The sequence below is a fragment of the Rhincodon typus genome, chromosome 3, assembly GCF_021869965.1.
Source record: "Rhincodon typus isolate 14 chromosome 3, sRhiTyp1.1, whole genome shotgun sequence".
NCBI classification, from domain to species: Eukaryota; Metazoa; Chordata; class Chondrichthyes; order Orectolobiformes; family Rhincodontidae; genus Rhincodon; species Rhincodon typus.
In genome coordinates, this window is record NC_063334.1 from 31,473,602 (window position 1) to 31,500,124 (window position 26,523).

General features: G+C 40.2%; 1 protein-coding gene across 1 annotated transcript in view; it reads right to left on the reverse strand.

The window, feature by feature from the left end:
* The window catches only part of grin3a (glutamate receptor, ionotropic, N-methyl-D-aspartate 3A), a 137,457-nt gene that overhangs the window by 84,836 nt on the left and 26,098 nt on the right, over positions 1–26,523 (reverse strand). Inside the window, exon 2 of the mRNA XM_048595114.1 lies at positions 13,832–14,430. Within this exon, the coding sequence (XP_048451071.1) occupies positions 13,832–14,430 (599 nt within the window). The remainder of the gene's footprint in view (positions 1–13,831; positions 14,431–26,523) is intronic.

Consider the following 26,523-nt stretch of genomic DNA (forward strand, 5'->3'; position numbering starts at 1 on the left):
ACCACCTTCCACATGAAGGTTGCCCATTGCTCACCCATTGCTTTTCCTACCGCTCTATCCAGTCTATCTGGCCTAATTCTGTTCTTTGCCCAGTAAAGTCCATTCTCCACCAATTCATTATTGTTACCTTGGACTGACAAATTTCCACTGCCATCCTAAACCTTACGGCATGGTGATAACTATCCCCTAAATAGTCTCCCACTGTCACTTGCTCTACTTGGCTCACCTCAACCCAAGAACCAGGTCTAGCAGTGCCTCCCTTCTGGTTGGGCTGGACATGTATATTCCAGGAAGGTTTATTCCTCACTGCTCCCTAAACTACCATTATCCAAGTCTAAATATGGGTAATTCAAGTCCCTCATAACTACTCTGCCATGTACACATTTCTATAATTTCCTTGCAAACTTGTTCCTTTATGTCACTGCCACTAGTTGGTGATCTATTGAAGATAAACTGAACAATGAAATTACACTCTTCTTAATCCTTTACTCTTACCCATTGCTCAGTATCACATTCTGGTGGAGGTGTCAAATACTACAATGTGCCAGGAACAGTCACCTGGGAAAATGCCATATATGCCTGCCCTTCTCTGTCATCTCAACTTTAAAAGTGTTTAAACGTCAAATCTGAGGGAGAAGGTAGAAATGGGACAGACAGATGGACTGACCTCAAAGAAAGAAGGAGGCGGAGGAAAAACTAAAGAGCTTTATTGAGGGTTACTTCACTTTGCATAATCCAGTTTCATAATATTGGCAATTATAAATGGAAGAATGGCACATGCTATTCACTACATATCCCCTTGTCCGTTGTCTTCCTGCAGACTCCTACACTTCAGGGCAAGCAACAGCGTGTGTCCTCAACCAATGAGGTTAAAGAATCCTTAATGAGACCTCAGGACTAAACTTTCCTGGCACTGTACAGAAGGGGTTGGAGATAAAGGGTCCAGGAAATTAGGAAACAGCCTCACTGGAACAGCTCTCCAATGCATTTCCATCTCTAGGTAAACTTTCTAAGGTTAGGCGAGGAAGTTGGGATTTCCCTGCTGAAGCAACTACATGACATGCCCCCTCTTTATCCCACAGTATGTGAAATTCATCAGCTCTCTAGGGGTAGCCTCTCAGCAGCAGGCCAGGGGATATCATAGCCAGAGGACATCATATGGCCAGAGGTCCTACGATTCAGCCTAATGCCCTGCCATGGCCTATTCTGCATTCCTGAATTGAGGCAGACAGTGGAATCATGACCCAACTGGGAAATTCCAAGCCACAGAGTCTGAGCCAGAGAAAGTTGGAAGATTTCATTCAATACAAGAACATGTGCAGAAAACAAAATGAGGTGAAAGAAGATGAGATACAGATTAAATGGTGTAAAAAAACAAGGTTACTTATGCAAAATCTCCAACAATTAAATTCTGAAGTAATCAGGTGCCACACATTCAAAAATACATTTTCAGGGCCAGAGAGATGGCTTGTTATGAATTAAGACTGAGCGCGCCAGTAGAAATTCACTTACGTATGAACTGATTGCCCTAAGCACTTTTTGCTGACTTAAGTACCCCATCGTTACATGGAGTTGATGGCTTTCTCAGTGACAGCAGTAGTGCAATAAAGCATGTAGAGAGCATGCAAATTGGACAGCAACTTCCTGATTTCCATGTTTAACTCTGCACATGCAAAGACAGGAATGTGCAGTCCTACTTTCTCATAAATAAGGGTGAGTACAGCTAACCCCATTGTTATTCTTACCACAAAATCCAGGCTATTATCTGTATCCACATTGTATCAGTGGCCAATGGCAATACTAATTGTTACACCTGTGAGACAGAGATTTTAGTTTTAACACCTGAGTCAGGAAGAAAGCAAGAACTGCAAAAGAACAGAAAGCCATATGGGTTATCTCCCACTTTTCAATTGGAGTTTATTTTTAAGCAAAGCTAAATTTTAAATTCGCATAGATCCTTTTTATTGTGGGAAACAGACGGGAAGAGAGGGGATGAGGTAACACATTTGAGGATGAAATATCCTCTGGTCCCTAAACCTCAAAGGAAGCAAACGTTGAGGGAAAGTGCTAAAAGGTTATGTGTGAGATATGTGACAATGGAGAAAGGGCAGTGGGGTCAGCAAGGCAGATGTGATGATGAGGAGATGGTTAATGGGTAGTTGATAGTTGAAAGTCAGCCAGCACCATTCAAACTCAGCCTATGGTTTAAAAATGGGCAATTCTGCATTGTGATAGATTAAGAAAATGACATGTGTAGCTTAGGGAGACCATTATTGATGAGAAGTCTACATACAATTAATTTGGCATTAGCTTTTAGTAAGCATTTCATTTCGCATAAACCCTTTCTATAAGTTGACATTTGTAAGCTTTTAAAAAACACACATGTTTTGATTTATAGCGACCTATCCACTGCATTTGATTTTGGTCTTGCAGTACTTTATCAATAAGAATGCAGCTTTCCCTTTGTTGCTGTATTTGCAGGAAACACAGAAGAACCAAGGGATTAGCTATTTATTTTGAACTTAAAGAACAATGCTTATAATTGCTTGTGAGCTCAGAACGATTCATCACTTTAAATATAATAAATTGCAAGAAGCTTCAAAGCCACCTTTTCCCCTGTTCAGTTGGGCACTGAAGCTGAAAAGTTCATCCGAGTTTCATTCTAGCTCATTCCTAAATTCCAACTTTGATTCCCTACGCTCCAGATCAATCCTTCTCACTTGAGCAATGATCTGTCTTGGTCCATGGAAAAAACTCACTTTCTTGCACTTAATTCCTATGGTTTCCATTTTGTCAACTGCTGTTGCACCCTTGTATATCTGCATCCAACTGAATGAAGTGACTGCTGTTAGATATGAGATGTCTGGATTTTAAGACAACACCACTTGAACTTTATCGTCAGAGTTGTGAGCAAGTAAAATCTATATATACATCAAGCTTGTGTTATTCACCATAGATAGAACAGACTGGGTTAGAACCCAATGAGCTTCGGCATGATGTTATTGTGCATGCACAGGGAACAGAAAATGTTATCGCACTTGTTTGCAATACCAAGTGTTGTGACAACAGATCGGAATCCTGAAATATTTATAAACTTTTTTTAAAGTTTTAATTCCAAATGTTTTTTCAAAAGTTGACTGAGACAGAAAAACTGTGCATTTAAAGTCAGTGACATTGTGGCAAAGTCCTGTGTGAAGCATGTGTAAATTATCCAGGAAACTTCAAACACAGGGAGGCTTAAGTCTAAGAGATAATAAGGAAGCGGACTATTCCTGCTCAACACAAAGTGACCTCTTGCAGACATGTCTGGTTCATCCTCCGGGAATATGCAAGGGAAAAGATTAAAGGCCAGTTTCAACCAGTCATGCTTCACTGGGGTAGCAAGCTGGAAATCAAGCCTCATTATTCGTCATGGCTTCATAAAAGTTAAACTAAGTCTCCAATTTACCTGTCAGATAAACCTAGGCTAACAGAAAACACAGACTACATTTTCACACTTAACAAGAATGACTATTCACCACAAATAAATAGATTCTAACTACCAATGAGCTACGAACTATCAACATATAACTCTACTAGTTAAATTTCTAACCCCCCTCTATAAAGGCCTCCCTACAGACCCATACAGGAAGACAAAACACAGCTGTTGTGGGTAAAGGGAAAAGAACACTGCGAAAGTAGTTCAATGGCACCAATTCACAGAGTTTGTTGAAATTATTTCTTTGCTAGCCAGGGTTTTTTGTTCTTCAGTCTCTCTCCTCCAGGTTCTTTCACTTCTTTGTAGGAGGCACAGGCAATTGGTATTCTAACTGCAAAATCTTTTGGTTACTGTTTAAAGGCCACAGCTACAGCAACTGAAAGGGAAAATGAACTAACTTTCTTCAGGCTTTAGCTATTTTACTCTACAGAAAGACGCATCATCTGCCCTTGCAGCATTCCTATAGCTTCTGCCAGTATTGTGCACATCCACAAGTTGTTCAGCTACCCAGAAGCCAACCAGATAGTTGTTGTTGTCAGGCTGATGGCCTTTGTTATCTACAACTGGTCATAACTCCACAAACCAATCAGCAACCTGTTGCTGGCTGAATCTCACTTTGTCCACATCCCCTGGTGCTGGTCCATATACAAATGGTCTCCCCCACTGCTTGAACAATGCAACAGTATAAATACATTGTACAAAGAGTTTCAGTAGTCTGCCTTCTAAAAGTGCAGCAAATACCTTTCACAATCTATGGTTTTAAAACAATCTTTTGTCCACTTTAGTCCACAATCAAAAAGATATTGTCTTTACAAACTCTACTGGCATTCTCAGGGGTACCAGCCTACATTTGAGCATTAGTGTGGTGTGAAGGCACTGCCGAAGACTTATCCCTTAGTTACCCTGTGTTGCAGGTAAAGACCCACACGAAGTCCGAGCGCTGCAAACCAGTTAAAAAAGAAACTGGACAACAGAAGACTCTCTCTTGCTCTGACTGCTAGAGTGCAATCACGATCAAGAGACATCAGAACTACAGAATCCCAATCAATCTGCAAAGCTAAGCATCATTAAAACCAATTGTGCACCAACAAACATCTTCCTTCCTGTTGACCTCTAGCTACAAAGTTTAACTATCCGCTCTTTATATACAATTCAGAGACTGATCCATGTGTCAGTTTTTTTTAAACCTTTTGCGTTTTTGGGTTCACTTCTTATCTCTATTTTGGGTATGTGTTTTCCATTATTAATTCTTCTCGAGTTCCTGGTTAAACTGACTGCTACTGAAACACAAATTCATTTGGGTCTGGGAGAAAGGCAATCACAAGGGAAGGGACTTTTTCTTTAATCAACGTTGTTGCAACCAACCAAGGCGTGAGTGAATAATGAAGGGAAACCAGACCCTCACCTGGGAGTTTAGGGTATTCCATATGGGCATGTAATAAAATGGGGATCCTTGTACAGGGTCTGGCTGCAACACGGGGATATCCTGCATCAAAACTTGTATCTACAGATTCCTTTCTACAAGTGTTTCACCTCTTTACACTTGCAAATATGGTACCCACTGTATAACCGGTGTGCTGTGACAGCACTTGAAACCAAACCTTAGGAGCACCTGTACCTACAAGTTAGTTGGATTTATTCACAATTGCTGAACCTGAATAACTGGATGTTTTCTTCTCGACTCCACATTTTATATCCATTCCCCATCCTGATTAGCACTGCAACTTTTAAAAGTTGTTTTAAATTTATCAGAACTGTAGTCGGCTCTATAATAGTTAATTCCCTTGAACATAGAATCATAGAATCCCTTCCCTGTTGAAGCAGGCCATTCTGTACTGCCCCTCCAAACAGCATCCCACTCAGACCCATCCTATCCCTGTAACCCTGCATTTCCCATGGCTAATCCACCTAGCCTTCACATCCCTGGACACAATGGGCAATTTAGCATGGCCAATCCATCTAACCTGCACATCTTTGGACATCAAATGTATAATTATGTGAATGTTCTACCAGTGCTATAGGTCTGGATGGGGTGTTCTTAGGAGGACAACTGGTCCTCTATCTGCACTGTAGGGATTCTATGATGATCATCAATATCAGTCAGTTCATAATTTCCATTTCTTTGTCTAGTTGCAACACTTTGACCTTAATTTTTTTTAAAAAAGATCCCTTTAATGTACGCTCATCTCTCCCCATCATTGTAACCTTTCCCAGCCCACTGAGATGGCTACACTCCTCCAATTCCCTGATTTTTCTAATTTTTCACCACTGGCAGCATAACCGCCAAAGCCCCAAACTTTGAAATTTCCTTCCAAAACCTAATTTTCCAAAGTCTCCCTCACCTCCTTTAAAATGTTCCTTAATACCTACCTCTTTGACCACGCCTATAGTCACTAACCTCAATATCTCTTGAAATATTTTAGTGTCAAATTCTCTTGTGGTGTACTTAATGTTGTTTGGTTCTTTCAAAGCACTATATAAATTTTAATTATAAACTAGAAAATCATAATCTCCTTTACAGCCTGGATGAAACAAGCAAATACTTGCTTCATTTATTTATTCAGAGAGATGTTTCACAGTTCTCATTTCTAACCAAACATTACCACTCACTGCCTTACCAGCTCTACCCTGAGGGCCAAATTTTCAGAGTTGGGAAAATGGCAGATAGAATCTGGATGCTGAATACCTGCCCCATTTCTGATAATCCAGTTTTTGCTGATGGAGAGAAAGGGCTGTGATGTGAATCTCACATCCAGGAAATCAACACTCAGGAGAGCTATCAAATTTATACTGAATTCAAACTGAACCTATTTTGGCTGTTCCAATGCCTTTAACTCATAGTTTTGAAATAGCAATCAACGGAATAGACATAAATACTTTTGAATAGTGAATTTAATCTGTTCATATGTGATAATGTGAAATTTTTGTTTTAAATCCCTTGCTCTTTACACATGAGGAAAAAAGAAATTGGTTGAAGTTGTCAGTCAAAATAAAGCAAATAAAGCAAAATACCGTCTGCTGGATTGTTGATTGACAGTTATCTGATATAGATTAGGAAAACATTGCCATCTGGTTGATATTCAGTGGAATTCTTTGTTGACATTTCTTAACAGCTATTATTGTGTTATTATGAAGGCTTAGGGCAGTTTTAAAAGTTATGATTATCTTAGCTGGCAGTACTGAGTTCACCGTTTTATTTACAGTATCAAGAGGTTATGAAAGGATTTAGTTATTTTTAATGTAAGGTCTTTATAGAAAAGATTGGTCGCTTGAGATTTAAAACTGTGAATATGTTTCATGAAAGGGAGGTTATCTCAATAAGTGTATATTGTTGAAAGCTGTATTTTTAAAATCTCCATGTGGTTCCTGAGGTCTGTCCAACTATGGAAATTGGCATAGAGGAGGGTATGAATGTATTAGTTCATGATGAGAGCACATGGGGTTGAGTGTTACATGATCTAACAATTTCTAAACAACAGAAACCAGATCTAAAGTGAGCCTTTAAACTAAGATACATCTATCAAGTTGAGAAATTTACTGACTCAAACTATCCACTTCAGTAGTGAAAGGAGAATACGGTTAAGTACACTTTCAGCCTGATTATCTCCTCTGACCACAAATGTGATTATTTCAAAGTAGTGAGTTTTACTACTTTTTTCATTGGAATAACTTTCAGCCTAATATAAAGTTCATGATAAGCTAAGGTATGAAAGTTATTGCATAACCTTTATTATTTGAAAATATGTCCCATTTCAAACTCAATTTAAAAAAAACAAATTTATCATCTGATAAGGGATTTATTTCTTACCTCAAGTTTTCACCCTCTATTGTTTCATCATCTTGTGAACCAGTTTATTTATTTTATCACCATGGTGGCATTTCCCTTTTGTTTGTTTCAAGATGCAAAAATCTCATTCCATTTTGTAAAACTTTATTATTTATATTTGAAGTGTGGGTATCACTGGCAAAGTTTTAATTGCCCATTATTCACTGCCCTGGAGAAAGTGCTAAGGCATCTCTTTGGCCCTGGCAGTCCATGTGGTGTATACCCATAGTGTTGTTATGAAGGGAGTTCCAGGATTTTTATCCAGCTAAAGTGGAAGAACAGTGATAGTGATGGAGGGGTGATATAGATCCAAGTGAGGTTGACATGTGGCTTAGAGAGGAACTTGCATGTGATGGTGCTCCCAGACATCTACTGCCCTTGTCAATCTAGGTGGGGAAGGTCATAGCTCTGTTAAAGGAGCCTTGGTGAGTAGCTACACTGCATCTTGTAGATGGTACAAATGCCTACCTGCCTCCCGACAATTTCGTACTACAGACTCCATCCCTTAATTTGTCCTTTCCCAAAACACAAACTCTTAACCACCCTCAATCTTTGATTCCTTCTAAAATCCTAAGGATTTTTATAAAAATAAAACTAGGAGCACCTAATCACTGATTTACCTCATCCCTTTTACTCTTTTTCAGTCTTCGTGGAGTCTTGCACTGGAGTGATTGTCCTTCATGCAATTCATCTCTATTTTTAAAAAGAAGTAATGCTTGTGGCATAATTTTACAAGTTTCTGGTAGGGTGCCTACAGTCTGTTGGGAGCATACATGGAGAAATTGAGATAGTCATGAATTTCTGTTCATTAAAATTAAAGGATGCGAAACTGTACACTGTGCCTACTAATTCCTCAAACACATTGGCACCAGGTATAGTTCTCTGTCAATGGTGCACACCTGGAACAGTGGGCAAGTCTGCTGAACCAACCTGCCAATGGTTTTGTTGTCAATATTACATATCATTGAAAATACAGCTTGCTGTTTCATCAAAGTTTGAAAAATATAGAGCAATGCATTTTACCAGTAACACAATAGCCCTGTTTAAATAAACAAAAATTTACAAAATGGAACAAAAGAAGAAAAAAAATTCCACTGGCCAAATTCCAAAATCAAATATGTTTTCCATTCATCGACTTTAAAAAGGACAGCATGTAAAATCAAGCTTTACTTAGCATTCTAAACATGCCAATGGGCGATGCAAGGAATAGGTTGACACAGCAAGCAATGATTTATGACTGATGTCAGAGATAATTAGGAATAGTGGCAATAGTGTAATTCCAATGAGCATCAAATTATTGCACACATAGTGAATTCGCCCTTACTTCACCACCTTTAGAAGGAAATCTTCTTGATAGCATTCATAGCCCCAATTATTCCGAACAAACATCTGTCTACCTAAGCTTTCTTTTGATGTTACTGAAACCAGACCAATTATTTGTCTGGTGAATTCAGCTGACAGCACAATCTGGAGCTAGTACTGATTCAGAGGTTTACTCTGGTACTTTTGAAGAGTTATTTTCCATACAGGATGGATATCTCTTAAAACAATTCTCAATGCCTTACACAATCTTGGGACATCCCAAAGTGCTCTTAAAACCAATCAAGGTTGTTTTTTGAAAGGTAGACACTGTTGTAATGTAGTAACTAGAGAAGACAACTTGTGTGTGGGCAAGTTCCCAGATATTGAAATGTATTGATGACCAGATTATCTGTTTTTGGTTGAGGGTTACATGCTGGGCATGAACCCACACCCCCACACTCCTTCTAGTAGTGCTATAGGATACCTTCCAGGGCTTATGGGGCCTCAGCCTAACTTCATTGAAAGGACACCACTACCAGCAGCACTGCAGTACTCCTTCTGTACTGTGCATGGAGTGTTTGCATTAAGTTGTCAATATACATGCTTGCATTGGTCACAGTATAGTCAACTCCACAGTAAATAAAACCCAAATCTTCCAGTATTTAGATTGTCGGAAATGGAACTCAAAATGGGACGAAAGTTGACTTTTCGGGTCGGGCCCTTCTTCAGAAATGTTTGAGGGGTGGGGGGGGCTGGGGGGGCGGTAGGAGGAGGGAGCTCAGACATAAATAGAGAGGAGGGGTGGGGCTGGGGAAGGTAGGTGGGATGGTGATAGGTGAGTGCATGTAGGGAGTGGTGGGGATTGGTCAGTGGGATGGGAGGGGCGGATAGGTAGGAGAGAAGATGGACAGGTTGTGTCAGGTCAAGAAGGCAGGGATGAGAGGGAGGGTTGGTCATGGGATGAGGCTGGGGGTGGGGAGATTTTGAAACTGGTAGAAGTAGACTACCCCTCCTCTCACTCACTTTCCTTGCAAGAATGCGATCCCCTACTCCCAATTCTTCCGCCTCTGCCATGTCTGCTCCCAAGATAGGGCGTTCCACTCCCGAACATCCCAGATGTCCTCCTATTTCAAGGACTGCATCTTCTCCCCTCCGGTGGTCGAAAATACTCTCAACCGCATCTCTAACATTTCCCGCATCTCTGCCCTCACATTCTCTCCCCACAACAAAATCAAAGACAGAATCCCCCTTGTCCTCATATTGCACCTCATCAACCTCCATATCCAATGTATCATTTTCCGCCACTTCCGCCACCTACAATCCCACCCCACAACCAAAGATATATTTCCCTCCCCACCCCTATCTGCCCTTCGTAGGGACTGCTCTCTCCACGACTCCCTCGTCCACTCCACACTCCCCACTAGCCCTACACCCCCGGCACCTTTCCCTGCAACCGCAAGAAGTACTACCCCTGCCCATACACCTCCCCCTTCATCTCCATTCAAGGCACTAAACAAACCTTCCGCATTAGACAGAGGCTCACCTGCACATCCGCTAATGTGGTCCGCTGCATCCACTGCTCCGGATGTGGTCTCCTCTACATCGGTGAGACCAGGCAGAGTCTTGGAGACCGCTTTGTACAGCACCTGCGCTCGGTTCACGATAAACAACAACAGCTTCCAGTTGCAAACCAATTCAACTCCCCCTCCCACTCCCTGGGTGACACTTCCATCCTGGGCCTCCTCCAGTGTCACAATGTTCCTATCCTGCTGCTAGTTGAGGCTTGAATAGTGCAGGCTGTTCCGCCACTGGGATCAACCCAGCTGAAATTGGCCCTGTCAATATGCAATGTGCATGACTGACCAAACCACATGACCAGCTTCTCATTGATTTCAGCATGTCCCTCATTCAAAGGCAATCCATGCCTAATAGGGACAGTGAACATTGGTTTGGATTGGGACTGATGAAAATCACCTCATGCATTGCTTCTGACTTCCTTGTCTCCTCTTCCCACTTCTCAATATCTCATTACTTTTCTATGGCCAGGGGTCCATTGTGATCCTCGGATTCCAAGGAGTGGGTAGGGGTATGCTTCTGGCTGCAGCTGAATGTAAAAGTGATGGCCTCTGGGCTCCAGCCTTAGTGAGATGGGGCTATTGCCCAAAGGTCCAGCATGGCCTCTCCACAGCTTGATTACTGTGTGGTTCCTAAAAAGAGGAAGTGGGGACCACTTGCTGTTTTGCAGCTGATAGGTGAGACTCTTTACCCCCAGTGCCTCAACAACATTCCAAACACCCATTCACTAACCTCCTCAGTAGCTGAAAGACCTGGACCTTTCAAGATGTACCTGAACGTTGCATCCAATGTTATGAAAAGGGTGCGTAACCTTTCTTCCTTCCTTTCTTATACCTAATGGTCCTCCCCTGGACAGGCTGCACTTGACCCTTCAATGTTTCACTGAGATCAGAAGTCTCTGATGAAATATCATAAAAGGTTCAGATCGCAGAAACCCTCATGGCAGTGTCAATGCACAAAGCATTTACCCTGATAGAAATATCTCCTAATCCCCGGAATATATCAACCCAACTCAGACCTTTGAGTATCGGGGTTGGGACATCATGTTGAAGTTGTGCAGGACATTTAGGTCTCTTCTGGGGTACTGTGTCCAGTTCTGGTCTCCCTGTTAGAGGAAGGATATTATTGTGCTGGTGAAGGTTCGGATAAGATTTACCAGGATGTTGAAGGGAATGGAGGGTTTGAGTTATAAAAATAGACTGGGACTTTTTCTCTGGAGCATACGAGGTTGAGAGGTGACCTTATAGAGGTTTATAAAATCATGACAGGTATAGATAAGGTGAATGGCAGGTGTCTTTTCCCTAGGGTGAGAAATTTCAAGACAAGGGGGCATATTTTTAAAGTGAGAGGAGAAAGATATAAAAAAGACATGTGGGGGAGCTTTTTTACAGAGTGGTTCAAGTGTGAAGTGAACTTCCAGAGGAAGTGGTGGTTGTGGGTACAGTTACTACATTTAAAAGACATTTGGATAAGTACATGAATAGGAAAGGCCTGGAGGGATGTGGGACTAGCTTAGTTTGGGATTACGTTTGGCATGGGCTGGTTGGACCAAAGGTTTTGTACAACTTGTTTCGACTCGATTCGATCTGGGCCCTTAGCATAGCTGAACATTTGGATCTGACAGTGTAAAATACCTGCCGGAGCCCTTCACATTTTTAAGTTATAAAAATCAAAAAGGGATTATGAAGATGAATGTTCCAAGGATTTCAAGCATCTACCGGACCTATTGGAGTTTTGAAACAGCTGAGTCTAAATTCTAAAACAAAACTTAAGAGTGATGATTTTGAAAAGCACTGTGATCCATGAAACACAGAAGATGTTCTGCAGTTGACTCAACAAACATGAGAGGACATTAGAAAGCTTCACTGCACTGTTCAGTTCTCTCAGTGATTCTGTACAATTCATGGGTAGCCAAAAGCCTAAACTCAAAGTAACACAACTGAAAATGTATGAAACATCCACTAAAGGAATAGTGACAATGGACTGTCAACATGTTAACCACAACAGCACTAAAAAATGCTTGCAAACATCCAGTCATAGAATCCCTACAGTGTGGAGGCAGGCCATTTGGCCCATTGGGTACACACTAATCCACCAAAGGGCATCACACCCAGACACACACCCCTACCCTATCCCTGTAACCCTGCTTTACCCACGACTAATTCACCTTGCCTGCACTTCCCTGGACACTACAGGCAATTTAGCATGGCCAATTTATCTAACCGGCATATCTTTGGACTGTAGGAGGAAACTATAGCACCTGGAGGAAACCCACTCAGACACAGTAAGAACGTGCAAACTCCACACAGACAGTTGTCTGAGGGTGGAATCAAACCCAGGTCCTTGGCACTGCAAGGCAGCAGTCCTAACCACTCAACCACCGTGTGCCTCAAAATGCAAGACTGGTGGAATTGCTTGTTATTTCCTTGCAGTTTATGACCTAAAGCCCACCACAAAACACACATGCTTTGCCTCTTTTGAATTCACTGGCTGCTGCATAGACTTGTCAAGAACTAGAAAATTGGACAGATGGACTCCTGGGCAGATTTTATTTTTAAATCTTCGTGGGGCAAATATTAGATTGACTCAGTGGTAGCACTCTGCCCTTGGGTCAAACAGTTATTGGTTCAAAACCTATTGCATAATCTAAGTCAATACTGCATTGCAGGAATACAGGGCATGCAACATTGTCAGAGGTCCTATCCTTCATACTAGATGTTCAAATGGAGGCCCATGTTGACCTATTCAGGTGAAGAGGAGAAGAGTGGATATTCCCCTTCTCTTCTTCACATTGTGCCATGGGACTTTTCATGTTCACTTGAATAGGTCAACATGGACTTCTGTTTGAATATCTCCTGACATCTTGACCAAGCGCCCTTCCAAGTGACATGGCTATAGCAACACAAAGGTTCCTATGCTGTCTGCACATGCTGACCTGCTTACGTTGCCATGCAGTAAAATTTAAAGGGCTAACACACTATTGTCTGTTTATTATAAGAAACAGAATGTATGTAGGTCTTGGGCAACAGCTATTTGTCACCGAAAACAGATTGGGATTTTTTTTCCTACTGTTTAGACCAGGGAAACAGAATGCACATCTCTTGTAGTATCTAGCCAATTTTTATCTCCGTTGGAATCAGTGTTGGATGGATTCCACAAATATCACTGAACAACTCAACTGGATTTCCCTTGTGACCGTGAAAGGTTTTCCAACAACAGATTATTTAGCTTAATGCTGTTTGCAGCAGTTGCTGTGAATAATAGTTGCAGCCATTCTCCCCAAATGATATCATCTATTCCTCAAAAGAAACCTAACTGTGAAGCATCTTGGGACATCCCATGGTTGTGAAAGACTCTGTATAAACACAAATATTTTCTTCTTTAGGCCAAACACAATCAATTTGGCTCAAACACCCTAACTTGGATCTATTTAAAGTTTTGATTTAGACTTAATCTGCAGCAGCATGCTAATTATCCCTAGAAGCAATACTGCAGACCAATACTGGTCTTCCATATAATATTAATATACCCCATATTTCATCAATTGCCATTGGATTTCATCATAACCATGAAACTAGTCAAATGTAAAATTGTAATTAGCCTGCAATGATGAGTATTATGATTGTCACCATTACCAATAATGTTCTTACCTTGAAAGAAACTGGCCTGATGTTATATTCATTTCTTCCCAATGCATACAGTTTGTTGTACTTGGAATAAGAGCCAGTTCTGGCCTCTCATATGTTGCAGTAGCCACGGCTCTGGCTATTAACTCCACTGCATCCTGCACATAATTATGGAAAACTGGCTGTGTCGTTTTACCATGGGCCAAGAGACCCATGGGCAAGCCTTCAGTTCTTAACTCTTCCACATTCTGAGAGTCACCTAGAATCCAGTGGTGTTCCGGCAGCTTTAATCCATAGTTGGCCGCTAGCTGAAAAATCTTTTGGAAATGTTCAATGCCGCAGCCGAAAGTGACAATGGACAATGGCGCCTCTTTGACTGTGTCCAAGTAGTCTTGCAAATAATTTACAAAGTTAACATCATCATTGTCCGAAGCAATATTGAAAATAGTTCCAAGGTGAAACTTGGAGTTGTTATATAAAAGACTGAGAAAGTTGGTTACGTTCCATTCTTTGCACAAAACTAGGCTGACATCATACCACCTATTCGTTGTCAGGAGAAAGATAAGTATATCCGCATAGGTAGGATGAGAAGCTTCAAGGCTCATCTGCAGATGGAAGGGATTCTGTAACAATATACAAATAGAACTAATCAGTACAAAGTCCTAAACAGAATAAAATCAATTTCAGAAATGTTGATGTGGTTTTTTTTTAACAACGATCAATCTGGACTTGCATTGTGTTTCTTTGGAAATCATATTGCACTGCTCTTTTAAAAGTACCTGTGTTCTTTTGGAATTCTTCATCATGAATTGCATACACATTATTCACATTTTGACTCTCTCGCAGGTCAGAACCCGTAAAATGCATTTTTCTAACATAGAATCCATAGAAAGGATTTTTTCTAAAGTAGAAAATTATAGTGCCAAAATACAGAGATTAGTCACTTGTGAACATGGGCAATATTCAACTACTTACCTTAGAACTGGTCTGTCCCCTTTTTTTGTTAGAAGTTCAGCTGATAGGGGCAAGTGGATAGTCAACCATCAAAATGGGGCATGAAGGGAATAAAAACAGTCCTCCTTATGCCTTACTGGTGCCATCATAGTTAGATAATTCTACTCAGCCTAACTATCCCACGCTCCAGGGTGAAGTATATACTTTTGAGACCTGGTGAAACTATTGTACATAAAGTAACAATGCTCTATTGGTTGTGAGATTTGACCAGTATCTCTCATTACTGCTTAGAAGGAACCAGTAATGCAAACGTTTTGGACAGCAAGAAGGGTCTCGATCCGAAACGTCAGCTTTCCTGCTCCTCTGATGCTGCTTGGCCTGCTGTGTTCATCTAGCTCTACACTTTGTTATCTCAGATTCTCCAGCATCAGCAGTTCCTACTATCTCAGTCACCTTGATAGCCGCTCTCAGTCCTGATTACAGTACGGTTTCAATGTTTGCCTGTGGGGAGACCCCACAGTTCTAATGTAACCGCTCTACTTAATCACCGGAAGTTTAAAATAACCTGCCCATCAGGAATGCAAGAGTATTGGGTGCAAACCTGCTTTTATACTCTGACATTTATTGTTCTCCGATTATGATATTGTATTCCGCCCAATCTTGTCTGGCTCGTAAATAATAGTTTTGGTTAGAATTTTTCGCTTCATCTCCACAGCCAGATTCCTTTGGATGAGTCGAGCTGTGAATACATTGTACACATATACAATTTTGCACAGTAGGTTGTAGAGGAGCAGATTCTTTCCAAGGGACCAAGGGTGTTAATAAAATTGCCTTAAGTGCATCCTTTGGTTCTTCTCATCTACCTTAATGTGTGGGGTGTGTACAGTGTTTACCAGGATGTTCAGAGCTCTAATTAACTACTAGACTTAGGTATATATGACAACTCACTAAGTTTCCTTTGACAACACCTCTTAAACCTGCAACCACTACCACCTAGAACAAGGACAGTGGATGTATGGAAACACCACCTCTTCAAAATTCCCATCCAAATCACACACTATCTCATGGAAATATATCACTTCTCTTTCGCCATCACTAAACCAAAGTTCTGAAGTTTCTTTTGTACCAGCTGGAGTACCTTCACTACATGTACTTCCACTCAAGAAGGAGGCTCACAACAACTATGGGACAATTCTGAACGAGAAACAAAGGCTTCCTTTGGCTGCAATGCTTGGAATGGATGATGGCTTTACCAGTGCATGTGTTACAGAAGTGACTACATTTTACTTGCTGTGAAAACCTTATCGGGACAATTAGCTAATCTGAATCACGTTTAGAGATACTTTCTAATCAACATCTTCAAAGAAGTTATGACATCTCTGGAGCAGGTCAAACTTGAATCCAGGCTGTCTGGCTCAGAGATAGGAATACTACCACTGCACCACAACTGCATCTTAAATCACATTTTGAGGATTAATAATTCCAGCATGTGCTATGATCCATGAAATGATCAATGCACAGTGGGACTCAGTAACTCGTTCTATTGGTGGCACATAAACAGATATGCAACTGCACTACAAACAATGCCTTCTACCAACTGTGTTTAAGCCTCATATATCCTCTGCCACATGATAAATATAACTGAACACTGATTCATTGGCTAAAATTTGGCTGTTTAATCCAGGAAAACTGACAATCTCTGTGCAATTTCTTGCATAGATTGTTTACTTTAAAAAAAAATCAGTAAGCAGCTAGTCCACTCCACTTGTTGGGTTCCCAAGCTTTTCTTTTATTGCACTTTGCTGCTGTAAATAAATTGACTGCATTTGTTAAATCACTTTGGTGCACTGGAATAATCACAATCTTAGTTAAACTGCTCTGTCCTGCTCCCAGGAATAGATACAATATAATGTTATTTCCGGTATTGCAAATTGTCCCATTCCTTTTGCGAATCTGGCAATCTAGTTAGTAAGGTTGCTGATCGAATGGCTGAAACAAAATTCTCAAACTAAGCAACTCAATAACAGAAATGAATTTGTTGTACAAGTACAGAATTCTGTGCAAAATCATCCAACTGTCAAACATAATTATGCTTAGGAAATAAATTGGTATTTATATGAAGTTGAAAACAAAACAAAATATAAAGCTTCAATCTCAACATAATGTCTCTGCAGTGGCCTATCAAGATATCACAACACTGGAACTGAAGAAATTTCAGTTAGAATCTCTAAGCTGGCAGAACAAAATAAAAACTAATTTCTATTTTTTGCACATCCACAGTATGAACAACAATTTGAATTTATATCATACCTTTGACTTCAACATCCTGCAGACTTCACACAAGCAGTAATTAGCAAACAAAACTGGACACTAAGCCATGTGGAGAGATTTCAGGAAGGTAGGGAAACAAAGTTTGCTTAAAGAGGCAGGTCTAAGAACTGACATAAAGGAAGACAGAGGAAGAGGGATGTAGTGTTTTATGGAGGGACCTCCAGAGTTAGGGCCTAGGTGTCTGATGGCATGGCTGCCATTGCTACAGTGGTTAAAATCAGGGATGTTAAAAAAAAACACAAATTGGTAGGTGAGCAAAGATCTCGGGAAAAATTATAAGGCTGTTGTTTCCAAAGTGGTTAATAATTCTGCTGTGGAGCAGTTTGCTAATGGTTGCTTCACAAATTGATCCTGCCTCTCAAATATCGTAAGTCACACTGAGGTCTCATTTTAAAATGTGTAAGATGTCTTATTTCCATACTAGACAGCGACAATAAAATCAAATCCAGTCACCTGCAGCAATGATGTTTCAATTATCAGTTAATTAGTTTTTCGTTTGGTGATACAATTAGCAACAGAATCCATAGAACAGAACCTAGCCTTGTAGCAGTCAACTTGTTATGTTTCTCAAATGACGGTCCAGTAGTGCTATGTGAACATAGTCAGAGAATCCAAGCTTACTAAAGATTGTAGCTCTCTGGACAGAAACAGTACCCTCAAAACAGAACTGACGGCTACTAAGAACGCAGATTATTTTTCAAAATTGTGATGAAAACAAGCTACTGAATATGATACTGAACATGACAATTACCAGCCTTCAAATAATCAACTGTTTAATAATATGCTGCGCATACAGAAACGTGACATTAACATCAAAATTATTTTATGATATGCTCTAAATATGTTTTACATGCTTTGGTAATAGTCATACATTTTTGCCTAATTCCAATTATCTCAAATAGCATTTACTACATCTTCAAAAACAGGGATAAACATTGTAATCTTTGGTGCAGGGTGGAAGGGGAAAAAGCTATATGTATTCTTTTAAGAAAAAATGCCTGTACTGCACATTTTCCAATGTTCCCTCAAAACCACGTAATACTTTAACCTGACTCCCTATGTTCCAAAACCATGAAAAAACACTATCCAGCAGTATAGCAGGTGACCAGCTGTCCTGTATTTTAAATGAATATTCCATTGCGTGACTGTTTGTTCTCAATACCTTTTTATTTGGTATCTTATTTCAAGGACAACCTATGAGAATTGAGCCCACAGGTCTCCTCCTGATTAACAGAAGTTGCTGGAAAAGCTTAGCAGGTTTGGCAGCATCTGAAGGAAAAATCAGAGTTAACGTTTCGGGTACGGTGACTCTTCCTCAGAACTGATGACAGCTGGGAAAATGTTGGTTTATATGCAGAAAAATAGGGAGAGGGATGGGGTAGGGGGTAAACGACATTTTCCCAGCTGAAGGGTCACCGGACCCAAAATGTTAAGTCTGATTTTTTCTTCACAGATGCTGCCAGATCTGCTGAGGTTTTCTAGCAACTTTGTTTTTGCTCCTCCTGACTTTGTCTCTTTTTTCCTGTTGTGAGCATGTACACAGTGGCAGCTGACTACAAAGCAGTTGATAATCACCTCTTCTCTTCTGATTGCCACTAGCCTGCAACTCCAGGTCCATAGGCCAAGTGTCCTGGGGGTGGCCTCCCATTATGTTCACCCCATTCCTGCACCAACACCACCATTTTTATTCAACCAGGCTAGCCCAAGAACACTCCTCCCTCAGATGAGTCAGTGAACCATAGGAGTCTATTAAAAGGTATGTTTTAAAAGAAACCACCCATGCCTCGTTCTTGCCCTCCATGATTGGCCATCTGATCCAGCTGACACAATTCACAGGTACCCTCATGATAAATGCTTGGCTGAGCACCAAGGTTCATTAGAAGCTTAGTTCAGCAAGGCTATTTTCACAGGTAGTCGGAGGGTTTAATTGATTAATACCTTTGAGGTTGTAATTGGCTATTCTTTCTTTTGGTGGTTTGTCTCAATGACTGTATGATTGTTTGAATAGGAAAAGTGTTGTGAAGTGAACTAAAGAGTATGTTATCAACACCATAGTGGCTCAGTTTGATTGCTGTTCTTACAACTCTATAAAAGGATCAGTTCATTTACTGCAGATTATTGAAATATTGTTTTGTTTTTTTTAAGTGCACATCAATTCCTGCCCGTGTTATCATACAGCTCATTGACTTTGTGGTACATAGTTTGAGTGGGCATGAAGGATCTTACAGCATGCAATGGCAATTGAGGATGTACAGCAGGCCATGGGAGAAGCTTGGAGGGAGAATGGGTAGACCCTAACAGCTTTTAATACAACAGAGATGAAAACGCAAAGAACCAAGATGGACCTACTCGTTATCCTGCTTTGACACTCGACTGCATCTATCACTGCATCCGATTTGCTAGTGGGCCCAACAGTCCCAACCTCATCTCTCTGGAGAGAGAATAGTTTGGAGGGACCAGTTCTATGGAGACAGATCTCTTGAGATTGGAGATTTCTCAGCTGGAGCTAAATGGTGAAAATCTGAACTCTTAAAATTCTGTCACTATGACAATTTTACAACCAGTAATTTCAATCGTTAGCCTTCAATTCATTGCGTTTTAATTACAATCTGGTTTTGCAGGTGTGGCTTAGCCTTTGGATATTCTTCGCTGGCTTTCAAATCTGTGAAAATGTTCAAGGTTTTTTGTCCTCCTGCCTCAATTACAGACTTTAGCAATTTTCCTGGTAAGTGTAATCAGTCTAATTGGTCTACCCTTCCCTTGTTTTACCATCGCCCACCTGAACCAAATCATTATCCAGGATTCTAGCTGAGGACTTAAAATTGACAACATGCCCCTTGTTTACATATGTAAACAAACCTTTTATTGAATGGTTTGATGCCACGCTGTATTTGTGTTCTTTATGGAAAGAATCTTTACAGATTGGTCTAAGGCAAAGTCAAGAACTGTCTTCAAGCTTAGCCTCAAACTATTATCATCTAATATACATTAATACTAATTGTCACTGTACATGTAATCAGACATTCCAGGTTCTGGATTACAGTTGCATTAGCTAAAGTCTAATCTAACTTTGTGTACTTATGTCCATATGGTTTGTGTCAGCTGGAGAGTTGAGAGGTGAAGTTTCCAATTTTGAGTCTGTAGTCACAAAAAGGAAAAAGAATGTTGTCCTTACTATTGTCCGATGTAGTTTCTTCCAATATTCTTCTGGTGTGTTCTACCTCTGCCCACTTTGTCCATTTATACTGAGTGATGTGAGCTCCGTGACTTCATCATAAGGTTGCTCCAAGGTCCCAATGCCCTTACACAATAGTTTGGACATCCATTAGAAATGCTTGAGAAATAATCCAACTCAATTTTTTACTGCATGATTATCTGATGTGCTTGCAATGCAGGGCAATGATTTCCAAATTGAGAAATTCCAGCTATGATTTTCTTTAAGGCTTTACTGTATAGCTTTTAATTGTCTCACTTCTTTTTGCAGGTGAGGGGGTAGAGATATTTATTAATCATTGAATTCATCGAGCCATTATGATATATCCAACATTAGTAACACAAAACTCTCTTCTCTTTATATATGGTACAGTGTTAAGAATATTTTCTACCTTACAGCTAACTTTCCCAATCAAATACAGTAATTTAGGAGAATGATATACTTTGGATAACTTAAAGTTGTTTCGAGCAGTAGGGAAAAACAAAATTGTCCGATCATTCCAATTGAGCAGCAGGAATAAAATGATATACCCAATACATAAAATATTCCAATTGTCAGATAATTTAAATTAAGCCGTTTTGAATTAAGGCAGCATAATTGTCACACAGTAAGAACTTCGCAATTACCAAAGACTTCAACAGCCTCAGAACAAATTCAAAAACCATTTAAGATCTCCCTGTATGTGCGTCAATTCCTAATTCTGGAAGAGAAACTAGTTGTTATAATGGTCTGTAACCAATTGTGAAGTTATCCTAGTATTGAGCACATTTCTGTCATGAACCTCAAAGGCCAATAAATGGTTAGCCTGTTTGGACAGCATTCCTCAGATCACTAATTTCACCATATTGTTAATCTGCTTCTCTTAATCAGGCAGTTAAAATGCACCATTGTTCTGGATCAATCCAACCTTAAATTTCACATGGCATTTTATTTTTATTTGTGGGATGTGAGCATCACAGGCTGAGCCAGTACTTGTTAACCATCCCTGCTTGTCCTCAAGAAGGAATTGCTGCAATCTGTTTGGTGTCAGCCTACCCATGATGTTGTTAAGAAGGGAGTGTCAAGATTTTGACCCAGCAACAGTGAAGGAAGGGTGATAATGAAAAGTGGTGATATAGTTTCAGGTGAAGATGGTGTGTGTCTTGGAGGAGAACTTGAAGGTGGTGGTATTCCCATGCATCTCTTGCCCATGTTCTTCGAGGTGGTAGAGGTCACAGGTTTGAAAGGAGCGACAGTGAATTGCCAGCTGTGAGTTTCTATTGTAGGGAGAGTTGGTTAACATGAGCCTATGATTCACTTCATGATTTGCCTTGAATGCATGAATTTAGCACATAAGTCACAGTTCCATAAGGCATGTTAGGCCACCTTTTAAAGCTAAAATCCCCAGTTCATTTTCCCAAACTTAGACCTCATTGTTAAACTTATCCAAAACTCCATTTCCCCTCAATCCACTTCGCCCCTCCAGTTTAAACTATTTATAACACCTGCCTCCATATTTCTCCATTGCCTTACAGGCCTGAATTTTACCAGGAGAAAGGGTGAAAGGCAGGGGTGGGATACCAGCAAAGTTCCATAGGGCCACGTCAATTCGGCTCCCTGACCCAGTCCTGTGGTCTCCACAACCGGGGGCATGGTATTAGAATAAAGGACAGATTGTTTAGAATCAAGATCAAAAGGAATTTCTTCAAACAGAATCTTTGGAATTTTCTGCTGAAGAGGGCTATGAGGGCTCAGTCTTGAGTGTGTTCAATACTAACTCATAGATTTCGACATTTAAAAACATTAAAGGAATACAGAGGTACTGCAGGAAAATGATGTTGATGTACAAGATCAGCTATGATCTCAGTGAATGACACACTATTGCCCATATTTCTTATGTTCTTACGATGTGTATCTTTGAGTATCATCTGGTCACTGATGATGTGAAGACCAGAAGATCTGTGACATATTCTCACCTTAAACTGTCCATTTCACAACCATGCAAACACAACAGGGAACATTACATGACACTGCAGCATATTTGCATTCAGGTGATTGAACTGCTGCACAGTTTTCCCTTCAATGTGATCTACCAGAATGACAATGTGTAGGACACGTCATGTATGTCAGTGCAGAGAGATGGAACTAATGTGTTAAAGGAAGGAGCGGCAGCTTTTAGATGGGAACATTTACCTTCCAGATCACATTCTCTAAAGGTTATTGAAAAAGAAAGAGCTACTCAAGATTAATCACACTGATCGCAGCATCCCATGGTAAGCAACTTAGGCCCAAGAAACTACACAAAGTGTAGTAGAAAGATGCTTAAAGGTTTGTTGAAAGGAACAATTGAACCTCTGCTTAATAAACTGACTATAATGAAATGCGACCACTGTAGACATTTTATTTTAACATGCAAATAGGGATATGAACTCTGCAGGACAAGACTAGATCAACAAAAAAAGCCAAGGCAAGAACTATCATAAATCAGAGTCAGGTAGATCTTTAGTGTAAGAATAAATCAGCAATCTCTGTCAACAGAATATCCCCTGCTTGGGCAGCAAGTTTAAAACTGAATTTATTTTTTTCCCCCCTAGCATGTTTTTAAACTTCATATGCAGGGTGAAACACCTAGACAGTTCTCTTCAAACTATACATACATGAGTGACTCTCATCCTGACATTCACAGCATTCTCAGCACGTCATGGATCCACAGCCTGTAATTTGCCACCCAATAAAATGAATGGGCAGAAATCACAGGCTGCAAAAGTACAATTTTGTGGAGTGCAATTTCTGCTCGTTCCATTACCAGGTCACAGAATCACTGCTATAATATTAACAAAGAGTGTGACATCTCCTCCAATGAATCGCCGAGCAATGAAATGATATACCATGGTTGTCAATGCTGCCTTGAATATTTACACCTTTCAAAAGGATTTTGTGAAAAAAAACAACATATGACATTCTGTTGGTACCACACTTTCTGTTGGGTCAGATGTTTAGGGATTCAACATCCATTCTAGAGATGTCTGTACAAAAATCCAGGTTGGCAGTCCAGGTGCAGTATCAGAAAATAGCACTGTAGGCTTCCTTTAGATGAGATATTAAATAAACATCCCATCTGCTTTCCCTCAGGTGGAAATAAAAGATCCCATTACAATATTTTAAAGGGGAGCAGAGTGTATCCTTGGTAGTCTGGGAAAGTGACAGACATTAAAAGATTATAACACAGAGCACTTAGATTAGTTCCAGGTATTCAGGCACAGTCAACATGATTCTGATTTCGGGACCAATCTATTGTGGTTCTTTGACAAAGTAAGACATGCTATGAATAAAGTGAACCAGTGAATGGACTGTTCTTACATTTTTGGAAGGCTTTTGATAAAGTGCCATCCCTAAGGTTATTGAGCAAAATAAAAGCTCATGCTGTAGGGGCTAATATGTTGTTATGAATATTAGAAGATTGGCTGGCTTGCAGAAAGCAGACAGTAGGCATAAATGGGTCTTTTTCTGGTTGGCAAGATGTTAACAGTTGTGCGTCACAGGAATCAGTGCTGGGGCCATAACTACTTATAATTCATATAGATGATTTGGATGAAGGGACAGAAGGTATAATTATCAAGTTGACTGATGACATAAAGATAGGTAGAGAGTAAGTTGTGAAGAAGACATAAGGATGAAACAAAGGGATACAGACGGGTTAAGTGAGCGGGCAAAGATCTGGCAAATGGAGTGTAATGTGGGAAGAAATTAAATTGCCCATTTTTGGCAAGACGATTACAAAAGTATATTACCTAAATGGTTAGACATTACAGAAGTTGATATGCAGAGAGATCTTGGTATCCTAATGCATGAATCACTAAAGGTTAATGTACAAATACAGCATGTAATTAGGAAACATAATGTTGTCATTTATCGCAAGATGAACTGAATGTGCAGATGGGGAGGTTATGGTTCAATTATGGAGTTATGGAAGATGAAACCATATCTGGAGAAGATATTTATGGAAGATGTATTGGAAGCAATTCAGACAAAGTTTCAGACTAATAACTGGAATGCATGGGTTGTCTTATGAGGAAAACGTGGAGAGGCTAGGTTTGGATCTGTTTGAGGTTGAACATTAGAGGTGACTTGATTGAAACATAAGATCCTGAGGGGTCTTCACAGGGTAAATGTGGAGAGGACATTTCTTATAAGAGAATCTAGAACTTATGGGTCACCACTAAAAATCATGGATCATCCATTTAAAATGGGGTTGAGGTGTTTTGTTTTCTCGCAGATCAGACTTTGGAACTCTCTTATTGAAAAGGTGGTGGAACCAGTGTCCTTGAGTATTTTTAAGAGAGTGGTGCATAGATTCTGCTTTAGCCAATGGATGAGAGATTATCAGAGGCAGGGGAACTGCAGAGGTGAGTTTGCAATTATATCAGTCATAATCTTATTGAATGGCAGAGGAGGCTAAAGGAATTGAGTGAGCTACTCCTTGTTCATATTTATCCCTCAATTAACTTCACTAAAGCAAATCATCATGATGCTGTTTTGTGGGAGCTTGCTGTGCATAAATTGGTTGCTGCTTTTCAAACTTGACAAGTGACTACAATTCAAAACGTTTTTCACCGGCTGTGAAGTATTTTGAGTATCCTGCAGCTGTAAAAGGTGGTATACAAATGCAGCTCTTTTGCCCATACTTGGAATTTGTAGTTATCAGTTACACGCACCAATTCTGACTTTCCAATCCATTGCCTGTTCAAGTGTTGAACTCCACTTTACATTATGAAGATCAGATTATTAAGGTTTTCCTTTGGTGTTCTTCACCAGGCAGGAAAGGAAAAAAACTTTGCAGCTCAGTGAACATAATTGTTATAGTAAATAACATACGAGTGCCAATCAGGTCTGGATTGGCCTGATTTGATTATATGATGTGCTTTGTTGGTTTGTATAGTGACAAATTCCTTTTTCTTGTATGTATTTTATGCTGTCAGAGCCAGCACTTGGTGAATGTTATGTTCAGATCACAGACATTTCCAAGGGATTGTTACATTTGATTTCCACTGCTAGTTGTTACATTTGATAATTTCAAAATATTTTGTTACATTCTGTCCTGCCTAGAAACAAGGATGGGGCATGTTGCAAGGGTTTCAATATGGGAAACAAGAGGGAAGCAAACTGTGCGTGGAGAGCTGGACTGCTGAAAGGCAACCAACTGCACAGGTCTGTGTAGCTGGGGGACTCTGAGCACTAAACAGCAGTGGAATGACTCTGACTCTTTGCTGTTAAAAGTCAAAACACTGTAGGAATCAGCAACTAAATGTTGGGGTCAGGGGGTTAGGAAGCATCCTGGGATTTGTGGAGGCTCAGAAGAAACCATGCTGCCAGTAACAGTGCAGTGCAGCAGTGAAGGAGTGTGAAGGAACCCATAAGCAGTGCTGACTTTGTGCAACTGATTCAGATTAGAGCAAAAGTAGTTCCAGTCCAAAATCTACATTAAATTGGCCAAATCCTAAACCTTGTTAAATATAAAATTTGTTGTGACCGGGGAGCGGAATTGGGAATAGAAAGGAAACGGTGCACTTGTCCAACCTCAGTCATAACAGTATGGTGCATTTTTTCACACCAGAGCACTTTGAACAATATTCCTCTAGGATTTAAGTTAGCTGAGGTTTCCCCTGTGCTTCCACTGTGGTGGTAGTTGGAGATTTTGCAGAGTTCAGACAATACTAAAACCAAACCAAAGTAATACATCCATTTGTCAAAATTCTGTTCTATAATGGACAGCAAAGTTGGGAGTAAAATCAATTAGACTGACTGATCAATCTGAACCCAAATTGCAAATGCCTGCAAGAAAATACAGGCTGAGATTCTTGGGATACTCTGCTTTGTTCAACATCACCATGCACCTAAACAAATAATGTAGCTTATATCATTAGCTATGTCTGGTGTTTGTAATACTGTTCTGCTCTTTGTCAGTAGGTAGAAGTGATAAATTAGGCTCTACTTGATTATGTAACTGAATTATGAGTAGATAAGAGCATAAAATGTAGGAGCAGAAAAATGCCATTTGTCCCATCGAGTCTACTCTGCCATTCAATGAGGTCACAGCTGCTCTGATTATCCTCAACTACACTTTCATGTCTTATTCCCTTACTGATTTAAAAATCTGCACCTCAACCTTTAATATACTTAACAACCTTGACAGACCTCTGCAGTAAAGAATTCCACAGACTCATTACCCTCAGAGAAC